The 27,159-nt window shown below is 36.4% G+C and overlaps 1 protein-coding gene across 1 annotated transcript in view; it reads right to left on the bottom strand.

Moving 5' to 3' along the window:
- XIRP2 (xin actin binding repeat containing 2) overlaps window positions 1-27,159 on the bottom strand; it is a 369,301-nt gene that overhangs the window by 19,691 nt on the left and 322,451 nt on the right. The window contains exons 5-8 of the mRNA XM_012650674.1: window positions 13,721-13,831; window positions 13,267-13,339; window positions 12,219-12,352; window positions 8-69 (exon numbers count right to left, since the gene is read on the bottom strand). Of these exons, the coding sequence (XP_012506128.1) occupies window positions 8-69; window positions 12,219-12,352; window positions 13,267-13,339; window positions 13,721-13,831 (380 nt within the window). The remainder of the gene's footprint in view (window positions 1-7; window positions 70-12,218; window positions 12,353-13,266; window positions 13,340-13,720; window positions 13,832-27,159) is intronic.

The raw sequence follows: 27,159 nt of genomic DNA, 5'->3' as shown, positions 1-27,159 counted from the left end.
TAGGCACTCCATTGGATAAACTGTCTTTTGACAAAGTGTACATATTTCCTTGTCTTGAAGCAGCAGTTTCTAAAAATAAAAATTCACAAAGGTTTATATAGTGTTATCTTCAATCACATTGTAAACACATAACAAAGCAAAAGAACCACGTATTAACTGGCCATGCAGTTAAAATGGAAAACTCTTAGACTATTGTCCTTATATTAATTCTCTGCACACGGGCTATCCTACTGTCAGTTTTAAGGCTCAGGTAGGATGATCAACATTGCCCTAGTGCCTCTACTATTTATACATTATACAAGTAGACTTTTATTATTTAAGAAAATATACATGTGTCAAATGTGTTCATTAAGTTTAATATATTAAACAATATGTATAGCAAACTTAGCTATAGAGAACCCTGAGAGACCTTATCATTCTAGATAGCTGAACTTTCTATGTATATAAAGGTTTACACCTAACTTGGCCTAAAGTTTTAATTTTTTGAACCATTCTGGATAGATCTTTCCAAAATGTATACATATCTTTTTAAGCCCAAGACGTTGAATTTGTTTAAATATTTTCTTGATAACTTAAGGCGCTGAGTGTAAGACACCAACTCTTGCGTGTAGTATAATGGGACTCCTGAACACACTGGAATGTTCAGGGCCATTTGTCCTCAATCTAAAAGGTTTTATATTTTAGAGGCTTTGGGGTTCTTTTCACAGTTTTCCTATTTTTCTTGCTCTGAAGTTCCCACAGTCACTTCCTGCTGCTTTAGTCCCTATGAATAACAGTAATTAGATTACTAACCAGTGTTTATATAGTGGTTTAAAACTAACACAGACTTTTCTTTCACTTCAGTATTGCTTTTGATCATTACAATGATCCTGTAAGAATAACTATGCTTTGATATTAGCTATATATAAGAAAAACTATGCTCAGGGTTCTTTATAAAAATAAATATATATACTTTAACACCTAGATGTTCAATCTGGGCCACTGAGAGGACTCCTTTGCTTATTTGGTTCTAGTAGAGGACACATTTTCATATTTGACAGTAGTTTCTTTGTATTTTCCGTGTTTTTTTCAGCTATCTTAACAGAAATTGAGCATTTGAAATTAGACAGCTTTGCTTGATTATGCCAGAAGCAAACACATTAAAAAACATATTAACCTGATAAACTGGACACGCTGCAAATATGATAGAGGCATAATTATTAGTTTCAGCAGTTTTTATTTTGAAGCTTGCTATTTCTTTCAATCTGCCTAAAAGGATGGGCTACACTAATGATGCACATTAATTATGTCAAACTCTTTTATCGTAAAGCCTCATTAATTGTAAAAAGTAGAGAAAATCTAAAGAAATGATCTGTTCTCTGATGTTAAAAAATATGTACCAAGTTCATATGATTCAAATCTCCCTCCTTTCAAATATAATAAATTTTAAAAAATGTTGTTCATGTTCATCTGTGAATGAGGTCAATTGAGCTATCATTAGGGGTTTTTTCCAGAAAGGTGAAAAAAATCAGTTATAGAAAAAAAAATGTGGCATCAGAGGAAGCTAACTCTATCCAACTCAACTAAATACATAAAAGGTCTAATTCCACACCTATACTTTAGTCGGAGATACAGATCAATAAAAATCCTTAAAACATATGAAGAGTGTAAATTGTTTCTTGGATTATTAACAATCTACATCGAATTCACTGCAAAGACCACTTAAGTCTAGCAGTTAAAAACATGCCAATAGTAGGTCAAGGGATATTAACTAATATTGTCTAAAACAATTGTATGAAATAATAAGAAGAAATATTAATAATGTGGTATGTTCTATAATTATTAACAAATACGACTATATGTTAATATAATTGTTAATACTATCACAACAACAATTATTGCTGTATCTGGTACTCTATCCAAAACCTTGTTTACCTTGACAAATATGTCTCAATAATTTATATAATAGAATTTGTTATTCTCACACAGTGCAGGTAAATCATACTGGATGCTTTTGTAAGGGAAAGTAATAAAAGCAAACATACAAAGAAGATACAAGCGTACAGAGGAAGCTGTTAGTTTTAGGTTATATTGTTTGGTTATTTCCACACACTGTTTTAACTGCAAATCATCTTGGCTATGGAACACATGCCTTTAAATAGTCAATCTTCTTTCACACTTTGCAAGCTCATTTACCACTTATAAATGCAGATTCCTCTTGGAAGGTGGTTCTCATTTCAGTTGCAGAAGCATCTGAGGCTGCATATCCCAGATTTCTAAAAACACTTTCACTCTCCTGCCATGTCTTTTGAAAATTTTTTCTGAGTGCTTCAGGTGAATCAGAGATATCTAAAATATGGCCAGCAATGACATCTTCATAGGTTGGTGGGGCATGCTTGAAGTCAAAGCCAGATTTGCCGGCTTCTGAGTTATGTGATGAAGAAGTTTTCATCTTTGAATCAACAATTTGACTCTGAAATGCATCCACGCCTGAGAAATGTTCAGTTAGAGACCTTGTTTCAGTGCAGACCCTGGGCTGTTTAACAGAAATTTTTTCTTGCACCTCTCTAGGATGTTTGCAAGAAAAGTCTGTAAAACTAGTGTTTCCTGAAGATGTTAATCCAAATTCCTCCTTACAAAATGTACGACTTTCTTGTTTTATATTATGGTTTGCTTCTCCATTTGCATAAACTCTTCTATTTGACTTTGCTTCAAAAACTGGGCTATCTTCAAACTCTCTGAACCATCTGTTTATTTCATTTTCACGGTCATTCACAAAATTTTCAGCCATTTGAACGGTTCGGTTGGCTGCTTCGTATCTCTGTGTGTGCTCTGACAGGTGAGGCACTTCAACCTTGCGGATGATTTCCACTGCATCGTAACTTTCAGTATCCGGCACCATGCGGTCGGCGGGATTTACCCCATCCCTGTGAACATAGGTGGCTCTTTTCTCTACTTTCCTAACTTCCTCTTGAGCCTCCATGGATTCTCTGAAAGAGCCACTAGCAGCATGATTTACGCTCACAGGTATTGTGATTGTGGGTGGAGAGTCCCTACCACGAGTTTCTATCTTAATTTGACGACGGAGTGTTGCAGGAGACACGATGATTTCAGACCTTTTCTCTACAATCGGAACCGGGGTGACTGATGGAGATGGGATGGTCCCTCGGGATAACTTTGCAGTGGTGTCTTTCAGTTTGACAAGTTGTTCTGAGCGACTCCTGGGTGGAGAAGGGAAGGTGTTTGCTCTGTGAATTTTAGATGTTTGTGACGTGGGCTTTCTTGGTGGGGGTTCAATGCAACCGTCCTTTTTAGGGGACTGAGAGAGCTCATCTTTAGCAGAGGTTTCTGTTCGTCGGGCAGTAGATTCAATTGTTATAAAAGTAGGCGATGGTGGGCGTGTTTTTATAGAAGGAGGAGAAATCTTACTATCATCGAGTTTAATTTCCTGATGGGTTTTTGCATGAGTTTGAACAGTTGCTTCGTGATGAGTTGCTACTTGGTGTACTGTTTTTTCTTCTGCCATTATATTTTCTTTCTGTTCAGTGTTTTTATTATAGCTGACATTAGCATTAGATACTTTGGAAGATGTTTCATTAAGACTGGTAGGCTTATTTCCTTGCTTTCCTGTTTTGGAGGATCTCATGGCTGTTTGAATTATATTTTCACAGGACACAAGCATATCCTCTGCTTGAGTTTTAATATGTGTTATTTCTTCTTTCACTTTTTCTAAATTATTCTCCATGGCAATGCGAGCTCCATATTCTCTTTTCTCTTCATTTATCAGCCATACAGGGATAATATTTAACAGTGTCTGAAATGTTTTAAGGCCACTTTTATTGGGCTCTGCTTCAAACTGTTTTACCCTAGACAAAATCTGTTGTAGTTCTTCACGTTTTCTCAAGAATTCCAATATATTTATGGCACATTTTCCATCATCCTGCTGGAATTCTTTCACAGATGAAAATAAAGATTTGTTCTGTGTAATCTCTTGCTTTGAATCTTTAGTATTAGAGAAGACTTGTTTCTGTTGTATGCCCTTGACTTCAAGACATTTTTCTTCCTGCGGACTATTATGTGGCTGGGGCAATTTTTTATGTTCAACTTTACTTTCAGAAGTCTGTGTTTGCTGAAAATTCTGAGTCTGTGAATCAAGATATGTATCAATAACCTTTTGTTTGGCAACCTTTGGTGCTGACTCATTTTTCAAATGTTCTTGTTTTCTTTCAACTATTAATCTCTCTTCTTTTAAACCAATCACTGATGATCTCTCATTTTTTTCTTCACTTCCTAGAAGTTTCCCCTTCTCAGATTCCCTAAATTCTCTTTGTTTCTCAGGAACTATCTTGAGCTTACTTTCACTGTTTGTTTCTGTGGATTCTGTAGGCACTTTTATCGTCACTCTTTTCTCCTTCTTAGGTAACTGATGATATTTTTCAGCCACAGATTGTTTATTACTATATTCGGTGCTTGCTTCAATTTTCTTGGTTTCCTGATTCTGTTGTTTGGTAATGGTTTGAACGTCAACTTCGGATTGCTTCTTACGACATTCATGGCTGTGGTCTGTTTCATTTAACATACGATCTTGAGTTGGAAGCTTGACGGTTTTAACTTTGAAACTTGGGGAAACTGGTTTGCTTTGGGGCATGTGCAACTGCTCCACATACCTCTTCTGCTGTGTTTGTTGTGTGCTGCATTCTTGGTGAGTCTGCTTAATTTCGCAAGCTGCTTTAGATTGCATAGTGTCCCTTGAGCTCTGTAAAACTTCCTTTTTCATATTATCTTTGTCTTCCGAGGCAGCTAGAACGTGTTGGAGCCTCTCGGCAGCAACTGTCACTGCTGATGTTGTGGAGATCTGGTGACCAGGACACACTTCTAGTGTCTGAGCACTACTTTGAGAGTTTGGGATGGGTTGGACCACAGTGCGCTCTGAGTCAATTCCAGATAGGGGAACCTCCTTATTTGTTTTTTGTAATGGAATTTCCTTTTCCAACTCTGATGTGTTTCGATGTTGGCTTTGTGTTCTGACGATGTTGTAGTGAGAGCTCTCCTGTTTCTGTTTTTCAAGCTCTTCTCTTTGTTGTCTGTATTTCTCTTCAGCAATCATTAAAGGTGTCTTAAATTTTCTCATATAAGGTTTTGGACTTTGTGGTCCTGAACTCACTGGAAATGAGTGAGATTTTATGAGAGGTGCTACCTGTTTTTTCTTGGCTCCTGAAGTCCCTGGAATTGTTTCTGAGAGAGATTGTGCAGAGTCAATAGATAATTGTTTTCTTTCATCAAGACTCTTTCTAAATATGTTCTGCTTTATCTCTGTGTGTTCACTGCTGGTTGCCATCATGACTCTTTTCTGGTCATTTGAGGGAGTAATTTTAGACTCCATATCTGACAGGGAATTTTCCAATTGAACTTTTGGGGAGAGATGGCTCCTTTTATCTTCTAAATGCTTGGGAAGTTTGGGTTTGGGCAATGTAGGAGGTGGCACCACACCTGATTTTCCTTTTACGATTTTAGCCTGAGAATGAGTTTGCTGAGAGAGTGAGGCTTCTTTTTGGGAATATTGGTGTATGAATGTTTCACTGTGCTTTTCTGGAACAGAGGAAGAAAGGAGACGTGCTGATTTTTGAGATGGAGATAAAGGAGGAGGAAGTGGTGGTAGAAACATTGATAGACATTCTTTTTCAGATTTCTCATCTACTGGAGGTGGAGGAAGAGGGAAGCTTGGGAAGCTTTCAGATTCGGTCTTTATCTTCTCTGTGGACAATGTGGGCGGAAACCCATTTTTTTCAGGCAACATCATTAAAGGTGGTGGAGGAGGAAGAGGAAATTCAATTTCAGATGAAGCGTTGGAAGGTGGTGGAGGAGGTGGAGATGGAGGTGGAAGAGGATACTCAGTATCTTTCACATCATTCTCGGGGTTAAAGTTGGTTGGATTGAAGGACCTTTCCATCGCCATTTTTAAGTCTGTGGAAGTATTTGTCTTCATTAGAAAGTCCTGGCTTTTCAAATAAACATCAGTCTCCTCCTTTTTGTCAGTCACCTTAAATTTATTGTGGCTTTTTTCAGAGACTTTTACTTCTGTTACGTTGGATATATCTTGATCTACAGGCAAAGGCTGCCACACTGGTTGAAGGTTCATATTCTTTTTCTTGATATCCTTATTAGAATATTGCACTTCTTGCTTTAGCAAAGTTTTCTTCTGAAAGTCTCCTGCAGCTTCATAAGTTTCTCCAACTGGCATGTTGACTGGATGCTGGGAGGGACTGGGCTTGGAACTTTGTACATCTGCTGATATTTTAATGGTTTCGGTCTTCTTGGGACTCTTTACATGGAAAGCCTCTGTTTTCTGGTTGTCATTCCTCAGATCACAGGTTTGGGTCTGCTTTCCAACTGTTTTGTTGACAAATTGGGTGGAGTTAACGACATCATCTTTCTTCAGCTCTCTCACTATGTCTGATTCTTTAGTTTTTAGATTTTCCTTAACTGACACAGTTGAAGTTAACTGGCTGCTCATATGTTCATCTCTAAGATTCTGTTCTCTTGTGGTCTCAGTCCAGACACCCGTTCTGTCTCCCGATCCCAATACATTTTTAATAGCTTTGTGATGTGAATCAGATAGTCTTCTGAGGCTTTTCTCAAGAGCATCATTGTTTTGTTCACGATCTACGACAATCTTTACAGTGCCTTTGGGGCCTCTTGGAAGATTATCCTCAGTTCTTTTTTCTACTAAGTTCTCATGACAAGATTTTACCGAAGTTTGACTGAGAGTGTCTGCTCCCCCTTGCCACCTGGCTGCTGGCTCAAATGGTCCTGGCCTTGGCTGAAGAAGATTTTTTTTGTCCCTCTGGACAGCCTCTTGATGAATCTCTGTTTTCTGCTTTTCTGAAGATCCTGCCATCACAGTTTGAACATCGTTTTTGATTACACCTTCTTTACCCACCTCTTTGAAAGCTCCTTGTGCTTCTTTCAAAGACCTTAATGATGTTTCAAGGTCATCTCGGATAAGCTCCTTTTTCAGGATTTCTGTCCTTGTATTTGCAGCCTTTTCAAGGCATTCAATAGCTTGCTCAATATCACCAGGGATGACATCAGGCTGTTTAGGGTCTTTCCATTGTTGGCTTGATTCTTTAAGTGACTTGAGTGTGGTCAGCATGTTACCTTTGATAGTTTCTTCTGTTTTAGTCACTGTTTTCTGATTTATGGCCTGTCTGAGGGAATTTAGGGTTGATGTCAAATCACCTTTTATAATTTCTTCTTTGGGTGTCTTAGCAGATGTACTCTGAGGTTCTGTCATAAAAACCTTAACTTTATTATGCACATCTCCTGGGATGATGTCAGTTTCATTCACAGTACGTTCAACCTGAGACTGCCTTTGCTTTAGTAACAGTTTTGTGCCTTCGACATCACCACCAATTATTTCTTCCTCTTTTTCTTGTTTCCTAGCTGTTACTGTTTCATTCGACCCTGTCTGAAGTTGTTTGAGATAATCCAAAGCTCCAGTTTCTATGCATGTTGTGAAAAACTGAACATTTCCCCTCTCAGAGGCATCAATTTTAGCCCTTTCAGATATTTTATTGTTTGATATAGAAGACAATAAATTATGAATGGTACCTCTTACATCACCTCCTATTACTTCTTCACGCTCAATTGTGTCACCATCATTTTCATGAAGAAGACAATAGATAGTCATATTAATATCTCCTCTTTCATCTTCCTGAATTAAAATGCCTTTCTTTACAGATCTTTCCTCAGAGAACAGATTTTTTATTGCTTGTTGTACATCACCTCTCATTATCTCTTCTTTTTCAGTATGAAATTCAGTTGATCTGTTTAATAATTGAGTTTTAGTCAAATTCACATTTCCCTTCTCTTCTTCACTAACCAAAATCTCTCTTTTTGTACAGTCTCTTTTGGAAAGTAGGTTCACCATTATGTTTCTGAGATCTACCCTGACAATTTCTTCTTTCTGTATCTCAGGAGATGCTTGGTTCATTAGCTTGTATTTTGCCATTCGGACATCCCCAACTTCATCAGCTTCGATGATGATTCCAGGAGCCTGGATAACTTTTTGAGAGTGCAGATCTTCTAAGGTTTCTTTAATGCTCTTGCCAATAATCTCTACCTTTTCCACTCTAGTTTCATTAAATTCATGAAGGGGTGTTGTTTCAAAGAGCCAGGTAGTCGTTTTGACATCAGAAGGAGGGATTTCTTCCTTGGTCATTTTTGAGATGCTTTCATCTTCTTTCTTAATAGAATCCAAAGTTTGATTTTCAAAAAGCCATACTGCCTGCTTAACATCGCCTTTCTGCACATCTTCCTGGGTGACTGTTTTTATATTGGCATCTAATCCTTCTCCTCTCAGCTCTTCCATAGTGTGGGTTTCAAACAGCCAAGTAGATGTTTTAACATTGCCCCTTTGTATTTCATTGACACTTACTGTTCTTATATAATTATTCTTATCAAAATTTTCAGACTCAAAAAATTGTTTACTTGTCTTTACATCACCACCTTGAATATTGTCAATAGTGGGCACAATATTACATGATTCTTTTGAAATCTGATCCAGTGGCTGCGTTTCAAATCTGTATCTGACAGAACTAACATCTCCCTTCTGAATGTCTTCTTGTGTGACAGATTTAATAACATACACAGTTTCTGATTCGTTAATCGAGTCTAATGGTTTTGTTTCAAAAAGCCACCTTGTTCCTCGCACATCTCCATGAATCACCTCTTCCTTTTTAACTGTTGTCACTTCATGATAGTACCCTTCTCGGTCTTGAATTGCATAGAGTGGCTGAGTTTCAAAGAGCATTCTGTAGCTTTTTACGTCACCCTTTATTACTTCTTCAGTAATTGTTTTCTTGGTGCTGACATAGTCAGATTCTTCTTTAATCTCATCTAAAGAAAACGTTTCGAAAATAAAGCACCTCTTTCTTACATCCCCACCTTGTATGTCTGTCACTGTCTTAACCAATTCATCACCTTCTTGGCTTTCTTTTATCATATCAATTGCTTTGTTTTCAAAGAGCCACCTACAATTTAAAACATTGCCCTTCTGAATATCTTCAGTTTTTAGGGTTTTGATCTTTTTCAAAACTTCCTCTGAACTGGAACTTATAGAATCTAATGACTGATTTTCAAATTTATATCTCATGCCGGAAACATCTCCCGCTTGGATATCCATTTCCACAGGCTTGATTTCCTTCCCTTCTTCTCCTTGTATACTGTCCAGATTTTCTGTCTCAAAAAGAAAACATGCTGTACGAACATCCCCACCCTGGATCTCCTCCTGCTTTACAGTTTGCAATTTGACTGTTGTTTCAGCATCATCTTTGATGGTATCAAGTGGCTGAGTTTCAAAAAGCCAAGTGCAGGTTTTGACATCTCCCTTATGAATTTCTTCACTGCCAGTCATTAATGAAACTTTTTCATAAAGAGACTCCATTGGCTGGGTTTCAAAAAGCCATTTGCAGGTTTTGACATCCCCTTTAACAATATCTGTAGCTTGATCAGTTTTACTTTCTGTTTCTTCCACATTGCTAAAATATTTAATTGAGTCAAGAGGTTGGGTTTCAAACAACCATTTAGCAGATTTCACATTTCCGGTCTGTATTTCTTGAGCAGATATTCCTCTAATTATCTGAAATTTATGAATGCTTTCATCAAATTGGTCAATGGGCCTTGTTTCAAAAAGCCACCTGCAGCTTTTTACATCACCTCTTAGGATTTCTTCCTGTTGGACTGTCTTTACTTTATGATACTTTCCAAGGTGATCTTGAATGGCATATAGTGGTGTTGTCTCAAAGAGAGATTTATTTAGCTCTACAGCACCTCTTGTGACTCCTTCCACCTCTATTTTATGTGATGCATCAAATTTAATTAAATTGTTTGATTCAAAGATACGTGTGTAATTCCTGACATCTCCCCTGTCTACTTCTTCAAGTTTCACTGTTCGTGTGTATTCCTTTTTATCTTCTCTAATCTCTTCCAGAGGTTGGGTTTCAAAAATCCATTTTTGGTGTCTAACATCCCCTTTTTCTTCTTCAGAAGCAGTGATTTTTTGAAGCTTTCCTACATCAGGACTATCTTTTAAAGCCTCTATTGGAAGTGTTTCAAATAGATGCTTAGTAGTTTGTACATCACCCCCTATTATCTCCTCAGGTGGTAAAGGATCTGCATCAGGCACTTCTTTTAGAATGTCTAATGGCTGTGTTTCAAACATCCAGCACTTTCTGGAGACATCTGTACCTATTATTGCTTCCTTTTCAATGACGACCTCTTCTGAGTCTTCTTTGATTTTTTCCAAAGGTTGGGTTTCAAATAACCACTTTGCCCTGCTTACCCCACCTTTGACATTTTCTTCCATGGATATTCCTCGGACAACTTTAATTTCTGTAATATCTTTGTTAATTGTGTCTAATGGCTGCGTTTCAAACATCCAACGTGCTGTTCTCACATCCCCCTTTTCAATGTCTTCTCTGTGTACAGTTTTAATTTCTAGCATTTGACCTAAACCGTCTCTAATAACATATAATGGTTGAGTTTCAAAACATTTTATACTTCTCTTAACATTTCCCTTAATTTCTTTGAGCTCAGACCTAAGTTGCAGTAAGTGAACCTCATCCACTGAATGAAGCTGTCCAATTTGATCAAGATGTTGAGTTTCAAACATGTATCTCACAGTCTTGACATCTCCCCCAGTTATATCCTTAATGACAGTCACTGCTGATTCTTCTTGACTTTGATGCATTTTATTCATTGAGTCTAATGGCCTTGTTTCAAACATCCACCGGGCTGTGCGGACATCTCCTCTGGCTAGCTCAGGAATTTTCTCTGCATTTTCTTCAGTGCCAGAAGAATGAGCCCCCAGTGTATCTATGGGTTGGGTTTCAAACATCCAGGTGGTATATTTCACATCACCACCAGCAATGATTTCTTGGTCAGCAATGCCCTTGGAAATGTTATCTTCATCAGGAGAGCCACTGTTAATGGAATCTAATGGCTGATTCTCAAAGACCCATCTAATGGACTGCACCTCCCCCTTCAGAATTTCATCCCACTCCAAGTATTCTCTTCCTGAGCTCAGCTCTTTTTGAGAACTGTCACTTGTATTTTCAAAAACATACCGGGCTTGCTGCACATCTGCTGAACCTGAGCTCCCTAAGTTCATCTGACTGGAAACAATCTCAGAAACTTCACTGATATAATCTTTTTCTAAGTTTTTTCTTAACTCTGGATGAATGTGTTTATATAAACGGTTTAATTCATATAAATTTCTTTGCTTAGAATATAAATCTTTGGGGACCGGTAGTCTTCTAGGAGGGGTAGGTAATTCAGGGGACTGGGAAAACGCTGTCACATCTATTGGAGTTTGAAGTACATCAGGTGGGGGAGGAGGAAATTCTTCCATTTTTCCTGAAGAAGTAGCATTAACTTGTGCCAGAGTTGAAGAAGTGACACTGTGATCATGGTGTCTTGTGGTTGACGTTTCCTTCCTCTGGCTGGTTGCAGTGCAAGAAGTGGAAGAGGTAGCCACAACTGAGGATGGCTGTAAAGTCTCTTCATATGCACTGTCAATCTTTAGGGGAGAGAAAATCAAATTTGATAAAGATGGGGTAGTGGCAGAGACTTCCTAGGTGTTGCCCTTCACCTGTCCACAACCAAGACTGATACAACATCTCCATTAAGAAAAAAAGGGATATACTTCATTTAAGAGCCCACTTAGGAGTCATATTTAGTGTTTGTTACTATCTTTCCAATAATCCATTTTTACTTGTAAAATTATATCCCCCAATCAATGCATTAATGACTCAGTATTTTAACATTTATACATAATCTCGATTTATCCCCCTTAATGTGGCATGCAGAGTAATCCAGAGGGAAACAGTAAAAGTCTTAAAGTACTTTTGAGGGTTGTTTTGTTTTCCTTGGAATTTTAAACAGAACAGAATAAGCATCTGACATTTAAAATTGACTTAATTACTTTATCTAATGTTAGTGATTTGACTTTGGAGTATACATCATTTTTCCTTCCCTCATTTTCTCCAGTGAGACAAGTTTTTACTTTACCTCTTTTTTCCTGCAGGTCAATATTTTTATGAAACTGAATAAGTTCTGGTTCAGGATATTTTTGTTGTTGTTGTTGAAAAGCCACCTCAAATATGCAATAATTTGAAAATGTTATGCATTTAAGCTTGGTTTTACACTTAATATGTTTCTGTGTAAAGAAATTACCTTACCTTAATCTGCTTGGCTGGGGTTGTCGTCTCTTTGTCAGAATAAAGAATCTTTTCCTGGGCAGACTTTTCAAATTGCTCTTTTAACAACTTAGTCGAAACCTTTGGAATCTCTTCATCCTCAGGTGTATCAATGACTACAAACAGAAAAAAAGCACCAGTTATATTAGGTAAAAATAATAAAAGTTATGTTTAAGAAGAAATTATAATGCTATGGGAATGTTTTCACAATGTATGTTAAATAAAAAGATTCAAAGTGCAAAAATATACATGGCATTGTTTCATTATGTGATTTAAGAATATAGCAAGAAATATAGGAAGAAAATATAGGAAGAAAAATGTTTGTGGTTATCTCTGGATGAGAATATTTTCCAAATTTTCTATAAGCATGTTCTACTTTTATCCTCAGGAAAAAATAATAAAAGTTATAAAATAAGAAAAGAATAGCAGAAGATCTACTTTCTTAATCAGTAAAACCAAAATAAAGATACAGTCATATAGTCAAGTGATGTTTTGGTCACAGTTGGCTTAAATCTCCTCTGTTAGCTCTTTGAGGCAGCAAAACTTATTTTCTTTTTATAGAGGAGACTAAATGTGCCTTGTCTTATGAAAACTTACACAAATTTGCCTCATATAATCTCATATTTGTAGGTTGGAGAACTGGACTTAATAGTGCTTAAATCTGTTATTAAAATGAATTCAATCTTGATAATAATTCTATTCTCAGGGAGCTTGATAAACATCAGGTTTTATTGTAGGTCCCTGAGGCAAAAAGGAATTCAGAGGTGGCTAGCATATCACCCTTTAGGCTTTGAAATAAGTATATCATAGGGCTGATGGACAATCAACTATTTCAGAAATTTATTCTGTTTATTACCACAGACAAAAATCTAATTACGTTTAGAAACAGTACCTAGCTCCTTTTAGGACCATGATTCATAGTTACTGAAGCTACTCAGTAGGGAGGATTGTGCTTTGGAAATCCTCCATTCAAACTCAGACACATCGATAGGAAGAAGGTGTATTGGGGCCAATAATACCAGACTCTTACCAGTTTCTTGAACATATTGATGAAACCGAGAAGCTCGGTTTATTTCCTCAGCGTGCTTTTCAAGGTGAGAAACCTATGTTTAAAGATAATTTGAAAAATATAATTGTTTGTACGAAGTCAATTATTTTAGTACTACACATAATACACTTCGGTTTGCAGTGGTTTTCATCCAGGACTTCAGTGCACATTGAGAAATGCTAATTAAACCTCTATCATTTATTTTAATGCATAGACTCACGCTCTAACAGAACATATCTGAATTCACATATAAAGTGCAATCATATTTTTAGGGTACCTGCTTTACTTTTAAAAGAATTCCAGCTGGAAAGTGAGGAAAGAGACACTGATATGTATTGATACTAAATACAGAAGGGACAATAAAAACAAATGCTTACAACAAAGAATTTCCACACAGTTCTAGAAACTGGAAAGTATTGTCTTTCTAAGTAGTTACCATTTCTGTTCCAAGAACATCAGTTTTGTGTTCTTTGGACACTTGTTGTTCATTTCTTGCCATTTCTTGGCTGCTTCTCGAAATGTTGAGCTGGCTGCTCTGGATTACCTCCTGCAAACAGACAGACAAAGCATTAAGAAAAGTCTGAAATTTTTAACTTTTTTTATTAATGCAATTTCAGTGACAGAGGTTTCTGGAAAAAAAAAATCAAGGTCCTCGGTATATTAGTTTGCTTAGCTGTTGTAAAAAATACCACAAATTTAGTGGTTTTAAACTGCATAATGGTATTATCTTACACTTTTGTAGGTCAGAATTCCTAAGTGAGTCTCGCTGGATGTTGGCAGGTGTCAGAAGGTGCGTATTCCTTTCTGCAGGCTCTAGGGGAGAATCCGTTCCCTTGTCTTTTGCAGCTTTTAGAGGATACCCACTTTCCTGGACACCTGGCCCTCTCCTCTGTCGGGCTGAGACCTTCGCACACAGCCATCTGTCTGATTCTCTTTTCCACTTTTAAGGGCCTTTATGATCACATTGGACCAACTCAGATAATCCAGGTTTATCCCCCTGTCATAAAATCAGCTAATTAGCAGCTTTAACTCCATCTGCAATTGTAATTCCCCTCTGCTGTGTAATGTAACATATTCACAGATCCTGGGAATTAGGACATACATATCTTTGGGGGCTATTATTCTGTCTACTACACTTAGTAAGCAACAGATATTAATGATGCATCTTGTACCCCGTATGAAAAAGACGAACCTCAAAAGAAAAACAAATATATTCTGTTGTTTATAAGGTATATTTCCATATTATGGAAAGACATTCTAGTCTTCAAATTGACCATCCAGTGTGATAACACGTCCAGAGTTCAGATGAAGAATATAACCATTAAATGTAACAACATAAATAAGCCATGTTATACTAGTGTGTATCTCCCTATCTTCACACATGGGGCTGCTTTTGATTTTGGTTAAGCTAGCACAGATGACCCTTACTGAATTGGAAATTTGGAGCTCCTGTTAATTTTGAAGATCCAGCCCTACATTTACTGTAGAATATGATTCTGACACAAGTATATAATTGATTGATTGATTGATATGCCGAAGCAGTTGGCATATTGCTAAAAATGTTAACATCAAAAAATAAGGATATAGATAGATGACTCTTTATGAGAACACATGTATTTGAAGATGCTTGAAGTTGGGATTTAACTTTTATTTTGCTATTTAAGTGACTATCAAATAGCATTTTAGAGATTTGATTTTTAAAAATTTGTCTTAGAGGATAGTCAGATGAGCAAAGGTATATTATCATTATTAAGCAAATAGGATTACTGAAAGTCTTCTTTATAGTGAGTTAAATAGTTTTAAACTATCAAATCCTAATCCTTAAACCAAGAAGTGGTGTAAAATTAATTCATGAGATCTTGACTTGTAACTTTTTTTAAGAGTAGACTTACAAGATGTTACTTTTTCCCCCCAGGGGTATTTGGTATACAGGGTTAAAGGTATGATTAACCAAGGATAAGTCATTTATTTACATATGTATAGTATAATCTGATTTTATTATACTTTTCTAGAAAAGAAAATTAAGAAAAAAAAGTTGAGACTTTCCCAGAAGTCCTACAAATAACTGAAGGTGAAATGTTGGCTTACACTTTTTTTTTTCTTTTATTTCAGCATATTATGGGGGTACAGATGTTTAGATTACGTATGTTGCCCTTGGTCCCCTCGCCTAAGTCTGTGTTTCAAATATTTGGCTTACACTTTAAAAGGTGGGTTATGTCTCACTAAATTGAAGCCCACTGTATTTTTTTTTTTTTTCCAAGCAGAACGGTTTCTTCGCCCTAGTTAATGATCCACATATTTGTGCTAAGGAAAAGTTCGCATAATTAATGAGTGAGGAATGAATGAGCAAATAAAAGCAAACTTCCATCAAATTACTTCTTTTCAAACTTCAGAATATTCTGGAACCTGAAGAGAGAACAATGAACAAAACACTTTACTTTCTCAAGAAGGAGTATAGAAAATAAATAATCCACACTCTTTGCTTTCAGTTCAAAGAATCAGAATTCCATATCACAAGATGCCTGGCATAATCAAGTTTTATTTAGGGATATCAGTGGCATTGTGCTGGAGGGAATAATAACAATCATTGAAGATTGAAAGAGTACATAGAAAACATAGAAAGATTACATAGAAAAAAATGCATGAGCACAAATGACAATTTTTTTACATTTGTGACAAGCCTTTTCATATAATATTCTATGGCTTTAATTGCACACAACTTAAACAAACAGTGAAATAGCAAAACAGAGTGGGAATGTGACCAGAACTGAGGTCCTTACTGAGGGTCACCATGATCATTTCTGTAGAATTATGACTCTGCCTAGAGGCCTACATGGCAGCTGTGGCCTAGAGACATGCTTTATTTAGTCAACGTAGTGAATATAAAGTTTTGAATTAGGTAACACTAATGAAAGTCAAGATTTCTTTCTGTTTTTGAAAACTGTGAAACTCTGGTAACACAGTAATACTGGGTTCAGGTTCCAACAAGGCAGTATCTGGCTGGGACAAAGTAGTGGCTGGTCTTTTTAGTTGAGCCACATACCTTTCAGTTGGCCATCATCCCTATCACTGGCTAATATTTAACACCAACTTGACATTTTTAAAAAACCTGTCTAGTATCCATGAAAATGTGAGTTTCTATTACCTGCTGCCAATCTGAAAGAGTAGAGTTAGTGACATGACATGAATCTTTGTGTTAAGAAAAACAAATGCAAAATATTTGGAGTAGAAAAACAGTAAATAAATGTATTTTTGACACAAATTTTAAAAGTTATTTTCTGGGACAAACCGTTTATCGTTAAGTGTATCTACTTGAGTAAAAACAATCCACTATCAACTCCAAAATATATTTTCTTGTAGGAGATGACACAACATAAACAGAACAAATGTACATAAATTTTGTTTAGAGTTGTAAGTTTCTACTTCAGCATTTATGTGCCATTACTAAACAGAACTGTAATTGCTACACTAGTTTGGTATGTTAGCATCAATGCATCAATTTTACTGCCTCCTAGTTGCTATAACTTACATAAAATCTGTCTTAAAATATCACAAGATTTTGTTTCTACCATTTACTCGGTTTCATATTTTGCAACTTGTTTAGTTTGGATTTAAATCTGACTTTCTTTCTTCCCAGTTGTTGTTGTCTATAGAGTGTAGGGTTAGGTAAAAGGATGGATCATCATAATGCTCAAGCAGAAATCAAATTACACAAATAAAATGTAATAAAGAATTCTGGTCAGAGCACTATACATAAATTCACACAAAATGATTCATGACATTGGTTTCTGAAAATTAAATTTAAATGTAGACCAGGCTGAAAGAAACAAATGCTGTTTTATTTCCATAGGTGGATTAACCAGTAGCCACGAATGGGAGATTAGTCCTAACTCCCACCTCTACTAAGTATGCCGTAATCTTGGGTATATCACTAAATCACACTGAAACTCAGTTTTTTTCATGTCATGCAGCCATTAAAAGAAAGAAAAAGAGATAATATATGTGCTCTAACTTGAAATCGAAAGGAGAAAATGTAACACAATTACAAAACAATATTATAATATTTGCATAGCTCACATCAATCTAGTGTCAGCTCATATATATTAACCAACTATATTACAAAACTCTATCATTCATAAACACATCTTCTAAGAAGGTTTCTTCACACAGGAAAGTGTTCACATTCTGCTTATCCAACTTTTCATTATTATTATCATTATAAGGAAAGTTATTGTAAACTTGTACTAATAAAATTGCAAACTCATTCTAGAACAATGAGTAAGGAGAAAGGACAGACATTTTTTATGGTGATCCATTATTATTCTGACTCTCAGACGTATACCAAATAGAAAAAATTATAAGGAAAGACTGGCAGAATATTAGATGATAGCTGCCTCACCAGAGTGGAAAAAAGAGAAGTTCATGCTCAATGCCAGTAATTCAACAATTTTACCCATCACTAATCTCATCTTTAATAAAACTAGAAAGGGTTATGATATATTAAAGTTATTTGCATCTTTGTCAAACAGACATAAACAATAATAAGAACATGCTGTTTATCTTAGCAAAAATGTCAATGGATTCAAGATTTGAAGGAATAATTAGTTTTTTTCTTTTAAGCGATAGGCATAAAAATTTGTGGCTCATACATTGTGTTTGTTTGGGTTTGGATATATTCAAATTTAAACCTGTGTTTTTTCCATTGAATTTTCTCTCTTTATTTTTTTAAATTTACCCATCCAAATTGCAATATATAATCTGACATCTCTAGGTTTTGATTTTCAGATAAAGGCTTTTCCACATTCACTATACCTTTTTGAAGGCTTAACTCAAAAATTGTTTTCTTTTTGAAATCTTTCCTTATTTCCTATATGGATTTTTCTATTCCTGCTTTTTTTTTTTTCTAGTCCCATGACTGTCATTACATATCTCTGCTGTCTGCACATCACATTTGACAGACATCATTTGCTGATAGGACCCTCTCCTTTGACTGAACTGTGAGTCTATCACAGACATCCTCAAATCCCAATGTTTAGCTTCTAAGTACCAATAAAATGTCAAGGACTAAATGCATGGACCAATACAGTAGTTACTTTTTTTTCTAGCAGTATAATAGTTTTACTATTTTCAAGCTGCTTTAAAAATTGAGACTTTAAATTTTTCACGTAGCTCTATGTTGGTAATTTGGCTGACAGTCTTTGATACTGAATATTTTCATAATTGGTAGGTGGAGTTACATACGCTGATGTGTATAAAAATGACACATCGATTACAAAGTACACTCAGAAAGAGGGCTCAATAATATTGCAAGTGATCAGAACATTTATGGAAAAATGTGGGCAATGCTGCGATGCTGTAAAGGGTAGTTGGCATCATCAGAGAGGGGCAGAGTCTGTACCAAAGAAAGCAATAAATACAGAAAGGCAGCAAACACATATGCAATGGTAAAGAACCATTCAAAAAAGGAAAAAAAATAAAATAGCTTTTTTATAAAAAAATATTCACAATGCTAACCAAAATAGTTTGTATGTTTTTTTTTTAGTGAATTGTTATCGTTCATTGAGTTGATGAACCGGACATGTCATCAGGCACCATGTAGAAACAGCAGTAGAGGCCGGGTGCGGTGGCTCACGCCTGTAATCCTAGCACTCGGGGAGGCCGAGGCGGGCGGATTGTTTGAGCTCAGGAGTTCGAGACCAGCCTGAGCAAGAGCAAGACCCCGTCTCTACTAAAAATAGAAAATAAATTAATCGGCCAACTAAAAATATACAGAAAAAATTAGCTGGGCATGGTGGCGCATGCCTGTAGTCCCAGCTACTCGGGAGGCTGAGGCAGAAGGATCGCTTGAGCCCAGGAGTGTGAGGTTGCTGTGAGCTAGGCTGACGCCATGGCACTCTAGCCCGGGCAACACAGTGAGACTCTGTCTCAAAAAAAAAAAAAAAAAGAAACAGCAGTAGAACACATCAGGCAGAATCACTATGACAGTAAAAAACTAAGTTGAGATATTTATGATGACACTGAAAGACAATGCTTTATCTGCACTTTTAACTTACACAAATAGGAAAAAATCATTAAGGGGAAAGGTGAGTCAGGGCAACTGCAAGTCCTAATTCTTTCTGTGACTCAGTATACTCAGGGAAGCCCAGTTTTACTTGGTTTAATAGTAGTTCTGCCTAAAGTTATGGGAGTATACTAACTGTGTTATTGGAGTTTAAGAGACTGATAATGCGAAAATATTCAACAAAAATTTTAAAGTAGTGACTTTTTTATTTGAAAACACTGAAGTCTTAAATGTGAGTGACCTTGTAGAACTTCACTCAGGCATTTATTTATTCAGACAACAGTCATTGAACACTGGCTATCTTCATGGCATTGTGCTAGACATTCTCAGTCTTGTTTTAATAAATTTCTGTGATCATATCTCTATATATGCAATATATAAAAATATATACATATGTATTTAATGGAATAAAAAGGCTCAGTTAGCCTGAAGTTCCCTTGAAACAATAATTCTAAATATATACAGATGTATGAATTATGCAGATTTATTTCATAAATTTCTGAGAGACGGGTTATCATTCAATTAATTTTAACTCTTTCTTGCCTCAAAACAATTATCCTTTGGCCATATTTAGTTATAAAGAAAAAAAGCATCGTTTTAAATAAAGAAAATAGTTGATTTTATTTATTTATTTATTTTGTTGACACAGAATCTTGCTCTGTTGCCTGGGCTAGAGTGCCATGGCGTCAGCCTAGCTCACAGCAACCTCATTCTCCTGGGCTCAAGCAATCCTCCTGCCTCAGCCTCCCGAGTAGCTGGGACTACAGGCATGTGCCACCATGCCGGCTAATTTTTTCTATATATTTTTAGTTGTCTGGCTAATTTCTTTCTATTTTTAGTAGAGACAGGGTCTCGCTCTTGCTCAGGCTGGTCTCTAACTCCTGATCTCAAGCGATCCTCCCACCTCAGCCTCCCAGAGTGCTAGGATTACAGGAAAGAAAATAGTTTAAACGTAAAAATGTTTTCCTTCAAAAAGAAAGGATTCTGAATAAGCAATGCCATCTTTAACTGCTAGAACTCTGCCTTTTTCTTCTCTAAAAGTATTATTTATAGAGCCATATACCACAGTCCAAAAATACTGAAGATTCATAAAAAGAACATATAAAAGATGCACTCTCAACTGGGTTGTCAAACATATTAGTTATATAAATAATATTTATTCGATGAACTAAAAATGTGTCTTACATAAAAACGTTCAATTCCCAATAAAGGATGCCTCCTGGAAGTTTTATATAGATATATGTTAAAGATATACATATATATAATATTTCAATCCAACACAGATACCAAGCCTCTTAAAACCAAAGAGGCATTCAGATATAAGTAAACACAAAAATACAACAAAAGAGGCTGAGACTTAAGAGTCTTACAGAGTAGTGAAATTACAGATAAAAAGTTTGCAAAAAGAATGAAAATATTCCAAAGGAAAAGAAAACCAGAGGTAACATGTATCTTACGTTAATTACTACAAACCAAACTAGAGAAACAGAATTCTACCTCTCTGTTACCATCTCTCCCTCACCAATATCCAAGTGATTTCTAATTCCTGCCAATGCTACCTTTTGCTAGTTAAATACTTCTGGAGTCAGTCCCCTCTTTACCCTAGAACTTCTGACCCATTTAAGTCTTCATATATTTAATCTGGACTATTTCACTAGTCTCCTAATTTTTCGTTTTCTATCTAAACTTAATATCTTTTATATCAATCCTATAAAGCCAGAATAATCTTTCCTAAAGGCATATCTATTCATCTTACTTCCCTGTTTAAATTTCTTCGATAGCTTTTGGTTGCCTTAGAATAACTGAAAAATTCTTTAACGTGGCATAACATTTTCTTTATTATCTGAACTTTGCCTACATCTCCAGCTTTGTGCCTCCATTATTGCTCACAATATTCACAAAGATATCATGCTATTTTACCTTTTGCATAAGTTGCCCCTTTGCCTAGAATACATTTCTATATGTACGAAAAATTATTTCCAGTCTCAGCTGAAGCATTCTCCACCCTCAGATGTCCTGCTTGATCATTTTTCACGCAGGCTGAAGTTTATCACAACTTCCTTGGGTCCCAGTGAGTCTTGTTTATATTTTCTAGCATAGAATCTACCATTTTACACTTGTAAGTATTTGTTATAGATCTGTCTTTTTGATAGAGTGAGCTCTATGAGGACAAAGTAATGTAATACTCATCATTGAATCTTTGGTGCCTGACATATGGTGGGTGCTTCATGATTATCAGCTGAATTAAAAAAAAAAGAAATAAATATAAGGCACAGGCTCTGGAACCAACCTTCCTGAGTTAGTATTTCTTGTTTCTTGTTCAAAAAACAGAATAACAAAAATGCCTATTTCAGAAGGTTATTGTGAGGAGGAAATAATATATGTAAAAACCTGGCTCATAAGTGCTACATGAGTGTTTGGTATCTTTACTTAACAAGTATTTCTTGCACACTTATTTGTGTCAGACATTTTCCTAATAACTCAGGATTGAGTAATAAACAACTGCCTCCCTGAAAAAAGATTGAATGAAAGTAGGTTGCAGCTATATCAATGAATTTTACCAGAGAATTTCACTGTAGAATTAAGTCCAGAAACTAAAAAAGAAGCAAGTCTCAATGTGTACCTTTTTTCTCTACCAGAGAAGTAGTATGTTTGGGGGGTTTACTCAAAGAGAGAGAAGCAAAAAGGAGCTGTGTATATTATGACTCTTCCAAACCATTCTGGCCCCCAGGGAATGGAGATACTCTGCCGAGACACAGCCAGAGAGTGGGTTTGTGATCGCCTGCCCATTTTTTTTTTTTTTTCACAATTCATCTTTCATGAACTGATACCTAGTGAACAGTCAGTTCATAGTAATTTAATCTACTATTACACAATTCTTTCCACACTTACTCTTTTCCTGAAAGGTACTGTTGTATGACTCCCATCTTGACAGTAAAAAACTTTAAGATTTGTAGATTATTTATACTTTTATCAGCTCCCAATTTCGAGCATTGGGGTCTGACTGAAACAGAAAAGGGAACTTATTAAAGGGACATTGAGGCCGGGCGCGGTGGCTCACGCCTGTAATCCTAGCTCTCTGGGAGGCCGAGGCGGGCGGATTGTTTGAGCTCAGTAGTTCGAAACCAGCCTGAGCAAGAGCGAGATCCCGTCTCTACTAAAAATAGAAAGAAATTAATTGGACAACTAAAAATATACAGAAAAAATTAGCCGGGCATGGTAGCCCATGCCTGTAGTCCCAGCTACTCGGGAGGCTGAGGCAGAAGGATTGCTTGAGCCCAGGAGTTTGAGGTTGCTGTGAGCTAGGCTGACGCCACGGCACTCACTCTAGCCTGGGCAAAAGAGTGAGACTCTGTCTCAAAAAAAAAAAAGGGACATTGAGTGGCAGGGGTGGGGAGCAGACCCAAGGAGTCTCCAGGACACCAGGGAATAAGACTTGGGGGGTTTGTATCCAGTCACAGTGCAGAATATAGTTGCAGAACCATCTGGTGAGGGCACCCTTACTGTTGTCACTGGGCACCAGACACGTTCACTGCTGATGCCATCAGCAGTGTGTACTGGATGTTGTTTCTGGAATAGTTACTTCCTGAGATTGGATGTAGCTAATCTCCTGCCATCAGCCATTACAAAATTGATTCCATGTGGTCTATACTGTTTATGGCACTAACTGCTTATCTAGAGCCTGAGATGGTGGTGTGTGGTGAGTGCAGTCTAGTTCACAGGACTGAGGCCTAGATACCAGGAAGACTGAGGGTGAGTGTATGGTATTTGCAGCTTCTCCTAGTGGCGGCTGGTTCTTCCTCATTGGGTAGCAAATAGAACGAGGTTTAGATGTCCAAAAAAAATTAAAACTGCCCATTACCCTTGCAAAGAAAATATTCTTTATGAACACTGAGATCTTCTTAACCGAATGGAAACCAGTTAAAAACACAAGAAAATGAGTGCCACTCATTTTTCACAGTAGATAACATAGTAGAAAGCACTATCCAAATCTGATAATGAAACGAATTTGGGCTTATTTCTTGGCAATGCGTGTTCCATGTGACATTACAAGAACATGTAAGAAGACTTTGAGATAATGTAATTTTCCTGCTAAGAGTGTCACAGGAGTTCCTATTATACAGCCTGCCTCCCTCTTTCACTTTCCCTCTGAGTTTTCTTCACTGGAAGGAACGACATTATAAAATCCTTATATAAAATACAAGCAAAAAGCAAGAAGTATAATAAAACCCATCTGGCTCTGATCTAAGCATTGCAAGTTTATTTGTATAAACAAGTCATTTCAGAGCAAATATTAATTATCAGTAAAAATGAATTAATCTAATCACTTGGATTTTCTTTAAGGAAAATTAGGAAAACTAAGAAGGTAATTTGTTGTAGTGGCACTGATGAATATATCTACAAGCAACTTGGGGGGGGAAGAAATTGGAGTGTCAGACAAGACTGTTGTGTTATGGCTGAAATTTGTCATCAATTTGAGTGAGAAATTGGGTAAATAAGTCATAACTAATTTCAGTCTCACTTAGTATCTTCACTGGTAAACTTCTGGCACAGAGGTTTGGGCAGTCCTGGAGGAAATAGGAAGGGCTACCATGGATTGAGTGTTGGTAAGTGTCAGGAAAAATACAAGGCCATTTATGCTGGAATAACATCAAATTTCTTTAAGGTTCTACCACTTTTGCAGTCCACATAGTGATTACAAATGAATTTAACCAGTAAAGGGAGTTTAGGGAATAATGCTATACACAATTTAAAAAATACCAATGATATACCATGAATATAGTGTATTAACTAAAATCCCATCAACCAGACAGATATTTTGAAGCAATATTTTTAACAACTAAAAGCAATAAGTGATGCATTCATCATGTATTGGTGATGTCCTTAGAGTACAGGCTTGATAGCATACTTTCTTATTATCATAATCCTCTATGTAGTAATGAAGGCTACATTTTGAGGAAAGGAAGGAAAAGGAGTTCAGGGAAGAAAAGAAAACTTTCTTGATGCTCAAAAAAAAAGAAAGAAAGAAAAGAGAAGACATATGATTTGTTTTGGGGAGACTTTATTTACAGTTTTAAAATGATGATGCAAAATGTGTATGACAAAAGGCTCACAATTGAACCCCAGCCTAAAGAAGTGACTTCTTGACATCCTTGACATCTTCCCCAAATGTTTCTAAATACTGTCATATGTTGAATTATTGCACTAGATTATTGTAATTTGTACTCTGACACACAGGAATGAATTTCAAATGCCAGGGCAGGGTGTGCTGATATCTCTGGAGGCCACTGGCATTTTACCAAGGATAAGAAGTTTAATTGAGCTCCTGGCTCCCCCTTGGTATCGATCTAGTGGCAGGTATATAATGTGCCCTGTCCTCCTGGTGGGATGGGAAATGAAATAGCCTCCACTCATTCCTAAAGCCATGGACAGCATGCTCCTTACCATGCCCAGTTAGATTACTCAGAAGAGAAGGATAGAGAACAAGTTCAAGAAAAGGCTGTTAGAAGATGTAATTTTACTCCTTGTTCTATGATGTTGAAATTTGTGAAGAAGCTAGAAAAAAATGAAGAATGATCCAATCGCATCTCTATAACAGCATGGTTCTAAGGACAGAATCTCTTAATGCCTCTTACTTTTCTCAGGCCTTGTGTTCTTTGAGGTTTTTTTTTTTTTTAGCATGATAATGTGTATGGATTTATGTAAATTAACAATTAAATGAACATCCCAAAGAATTGAGAAGCTTGACTCAATTCAATCATCTTCAAAGAACCATGAGGATGGGTTTATTTTGAGAAATATAGACCCAGAAGAAGCAGAAAGAGCTAATAATATCCTCTGATGTCAACGACTAACAGAAAACATCCATTTTCATAGAAGTAACTATGTGGAAAAGCCATTTTGCAGATTTCACTAAGCTCTACAAGCATAATGACTCTATAATGTTAATGGTTCCTTTTGTTATTATATTTTTCCTTGCTCCTTGCAAACTAGCAAAATCTAGGAACTTAAAATTTTGTGGTTTGCCATTCCATTACAGCAATTTGAAAATAAAGTAAATTTAATTAGCATATTAGAATATATTGTCTACACACTTGACAATTCTATTCAATGTAATTATACAAAAAATGCTTTTATATTTTTAAGCTAATATGAGCCCTCAGGTAGAAGAAAGGGCTATATAAAAGTATTTCTTCTATTTCAATTTTCCCTAAATGTCCACTCCCTCTCATAAAAGAAGACATAAAATTGCATTATGTCAAAAGATCTGTATTTTACAACTTTATCAACTTCAAATACTTTTTGAGATCACCTGTTCAAGTATGGAAGCATCTCTCTGTTGTGAGCTTGTGTCTTTGGGGAAAAGGTCCAGGTGTCACTTCCTCAGCGACTCAGGGTCTTGTGATAAGAACAGCTCCACTCCATTTTTCCTAAAGCAATTCCAATTTATTTTACTTTAAAGGAGTGAAGGATATATCTGTAAGTGCACTTGCCTTCTTTAAATGAAATAGAAAATGGGTTCTATAGGAATGAATAGGTTTATAGAAACAGAAGACCCACGAAACCATTCAGAAGAAAAGTTGTGGTAGCGGTGCTGCAATAATTAGTGTAAACGTAGCTTCATGAATTCTATTTTGCAGACTGAGCAAAATGAATCATAGAAAGAGAAGCCACCAATTCATGATGTTTTTGAAAGTGCTTGAATCTGTGCTTGCAACTCATTCTTACAGGGTATTTGTACTATCCACGGAGGCCCTGACTCCCTTAGAAAAAGGGCCAGGGTACCCTCCAGAGATTAATATTTCTAAACCCTTCAAAGTCACCAGGAAGATTAGTTCACTTATTTTTTTTCAACACAGAAATAAAACCAGGCCGGATGCACATGCTATGCAGACTGAACTATTTCACGAACAAGATGGAGTTTCCACAAAATACCCAGGCAAACATTCTGCCTGTGTCTTCACAGGGTGGTGTGGGAATGAGTTTCCCTTTATAATGATGTACCGGAATGGCCTGCCATTTTCCTGTTGGAGAGGGTGGAGTGAATGTGCTAGCAGGATAGCTCATATACCAACAGGTTCTGCAGAGAGAAGCTGAAATAGCAAGTTGCAAAGGGACCATGACTAAGACTTTATGGTTACGCCTCAGCAGACAGCAATTACCATCAACTACATTTGGGGACAGCAGAGGTTGAGACTTATGGTTTGTGGCTATAACATAATGTGATTGATATTCGATCATGGAAGGTGGTCTTACTATATTTTATAGGCACACTTTGAATCTCAGGGAAAGTCTACACATTGGTTTAGTTATATAAAGAACAAAATGACTATATGCATGTTCATTACATTATTTAATAAGGTTTTTACTTTATAATTAAGTAAAGCTCCATGTTTTTTATAAAATAATATTATTGGTATAGAAATATCAAAGGTACAAACCCAAGAGACATTAGGTATACAGATAGCATAATCCTATGAAAATACGTTTTAGTGAAAGATTACAATAATTATAAAGCAGTAAAGTTTCATTTTAATTATTGATGTATCAATTTAATATACTAATAAATTCCTTAATTTCCTTAGTTTATTTTTGCTCTGATTTTTAGTTTATTTTAAAAATTTTTTTTGAGACAGAGTCCCACTCTATTGCCTGGGCTAGAATGCAGTGGCATCGTCATAGCTCACTGCAATCTCCAACACCTAGGCTCAAGCGATCCTCCTGCCTCAGCTTCCCGAGTAGCTGGGACTACAGGCATGGGCCACCATGCCCAGCTAATTTTTTTATTTTTTGTAGAGACAAGAGTCTCGCTA

The sequence above is a fragment of the Propithecus coquereli genome, unplaced genomic scaffold (genome assembly GCF_000956105.1).
Source record: "Propithecus coquereli isolate 6110/MARCELLA unplaced genomic scaffold, Pcoq_1.0 Scaffold34, whole genome shotgun sequence".
In the NCBI taxonomy this organism is placed as follows: domain Eukaryota; kingdom Metazoa; phylum Chordata; class Mammalia; order Primates; family Indriidae; genus Propithecus; species Propithecus coquereli.
This window is presented reverse-complemented; position numbering and strand designations above follow the sequence as displayed.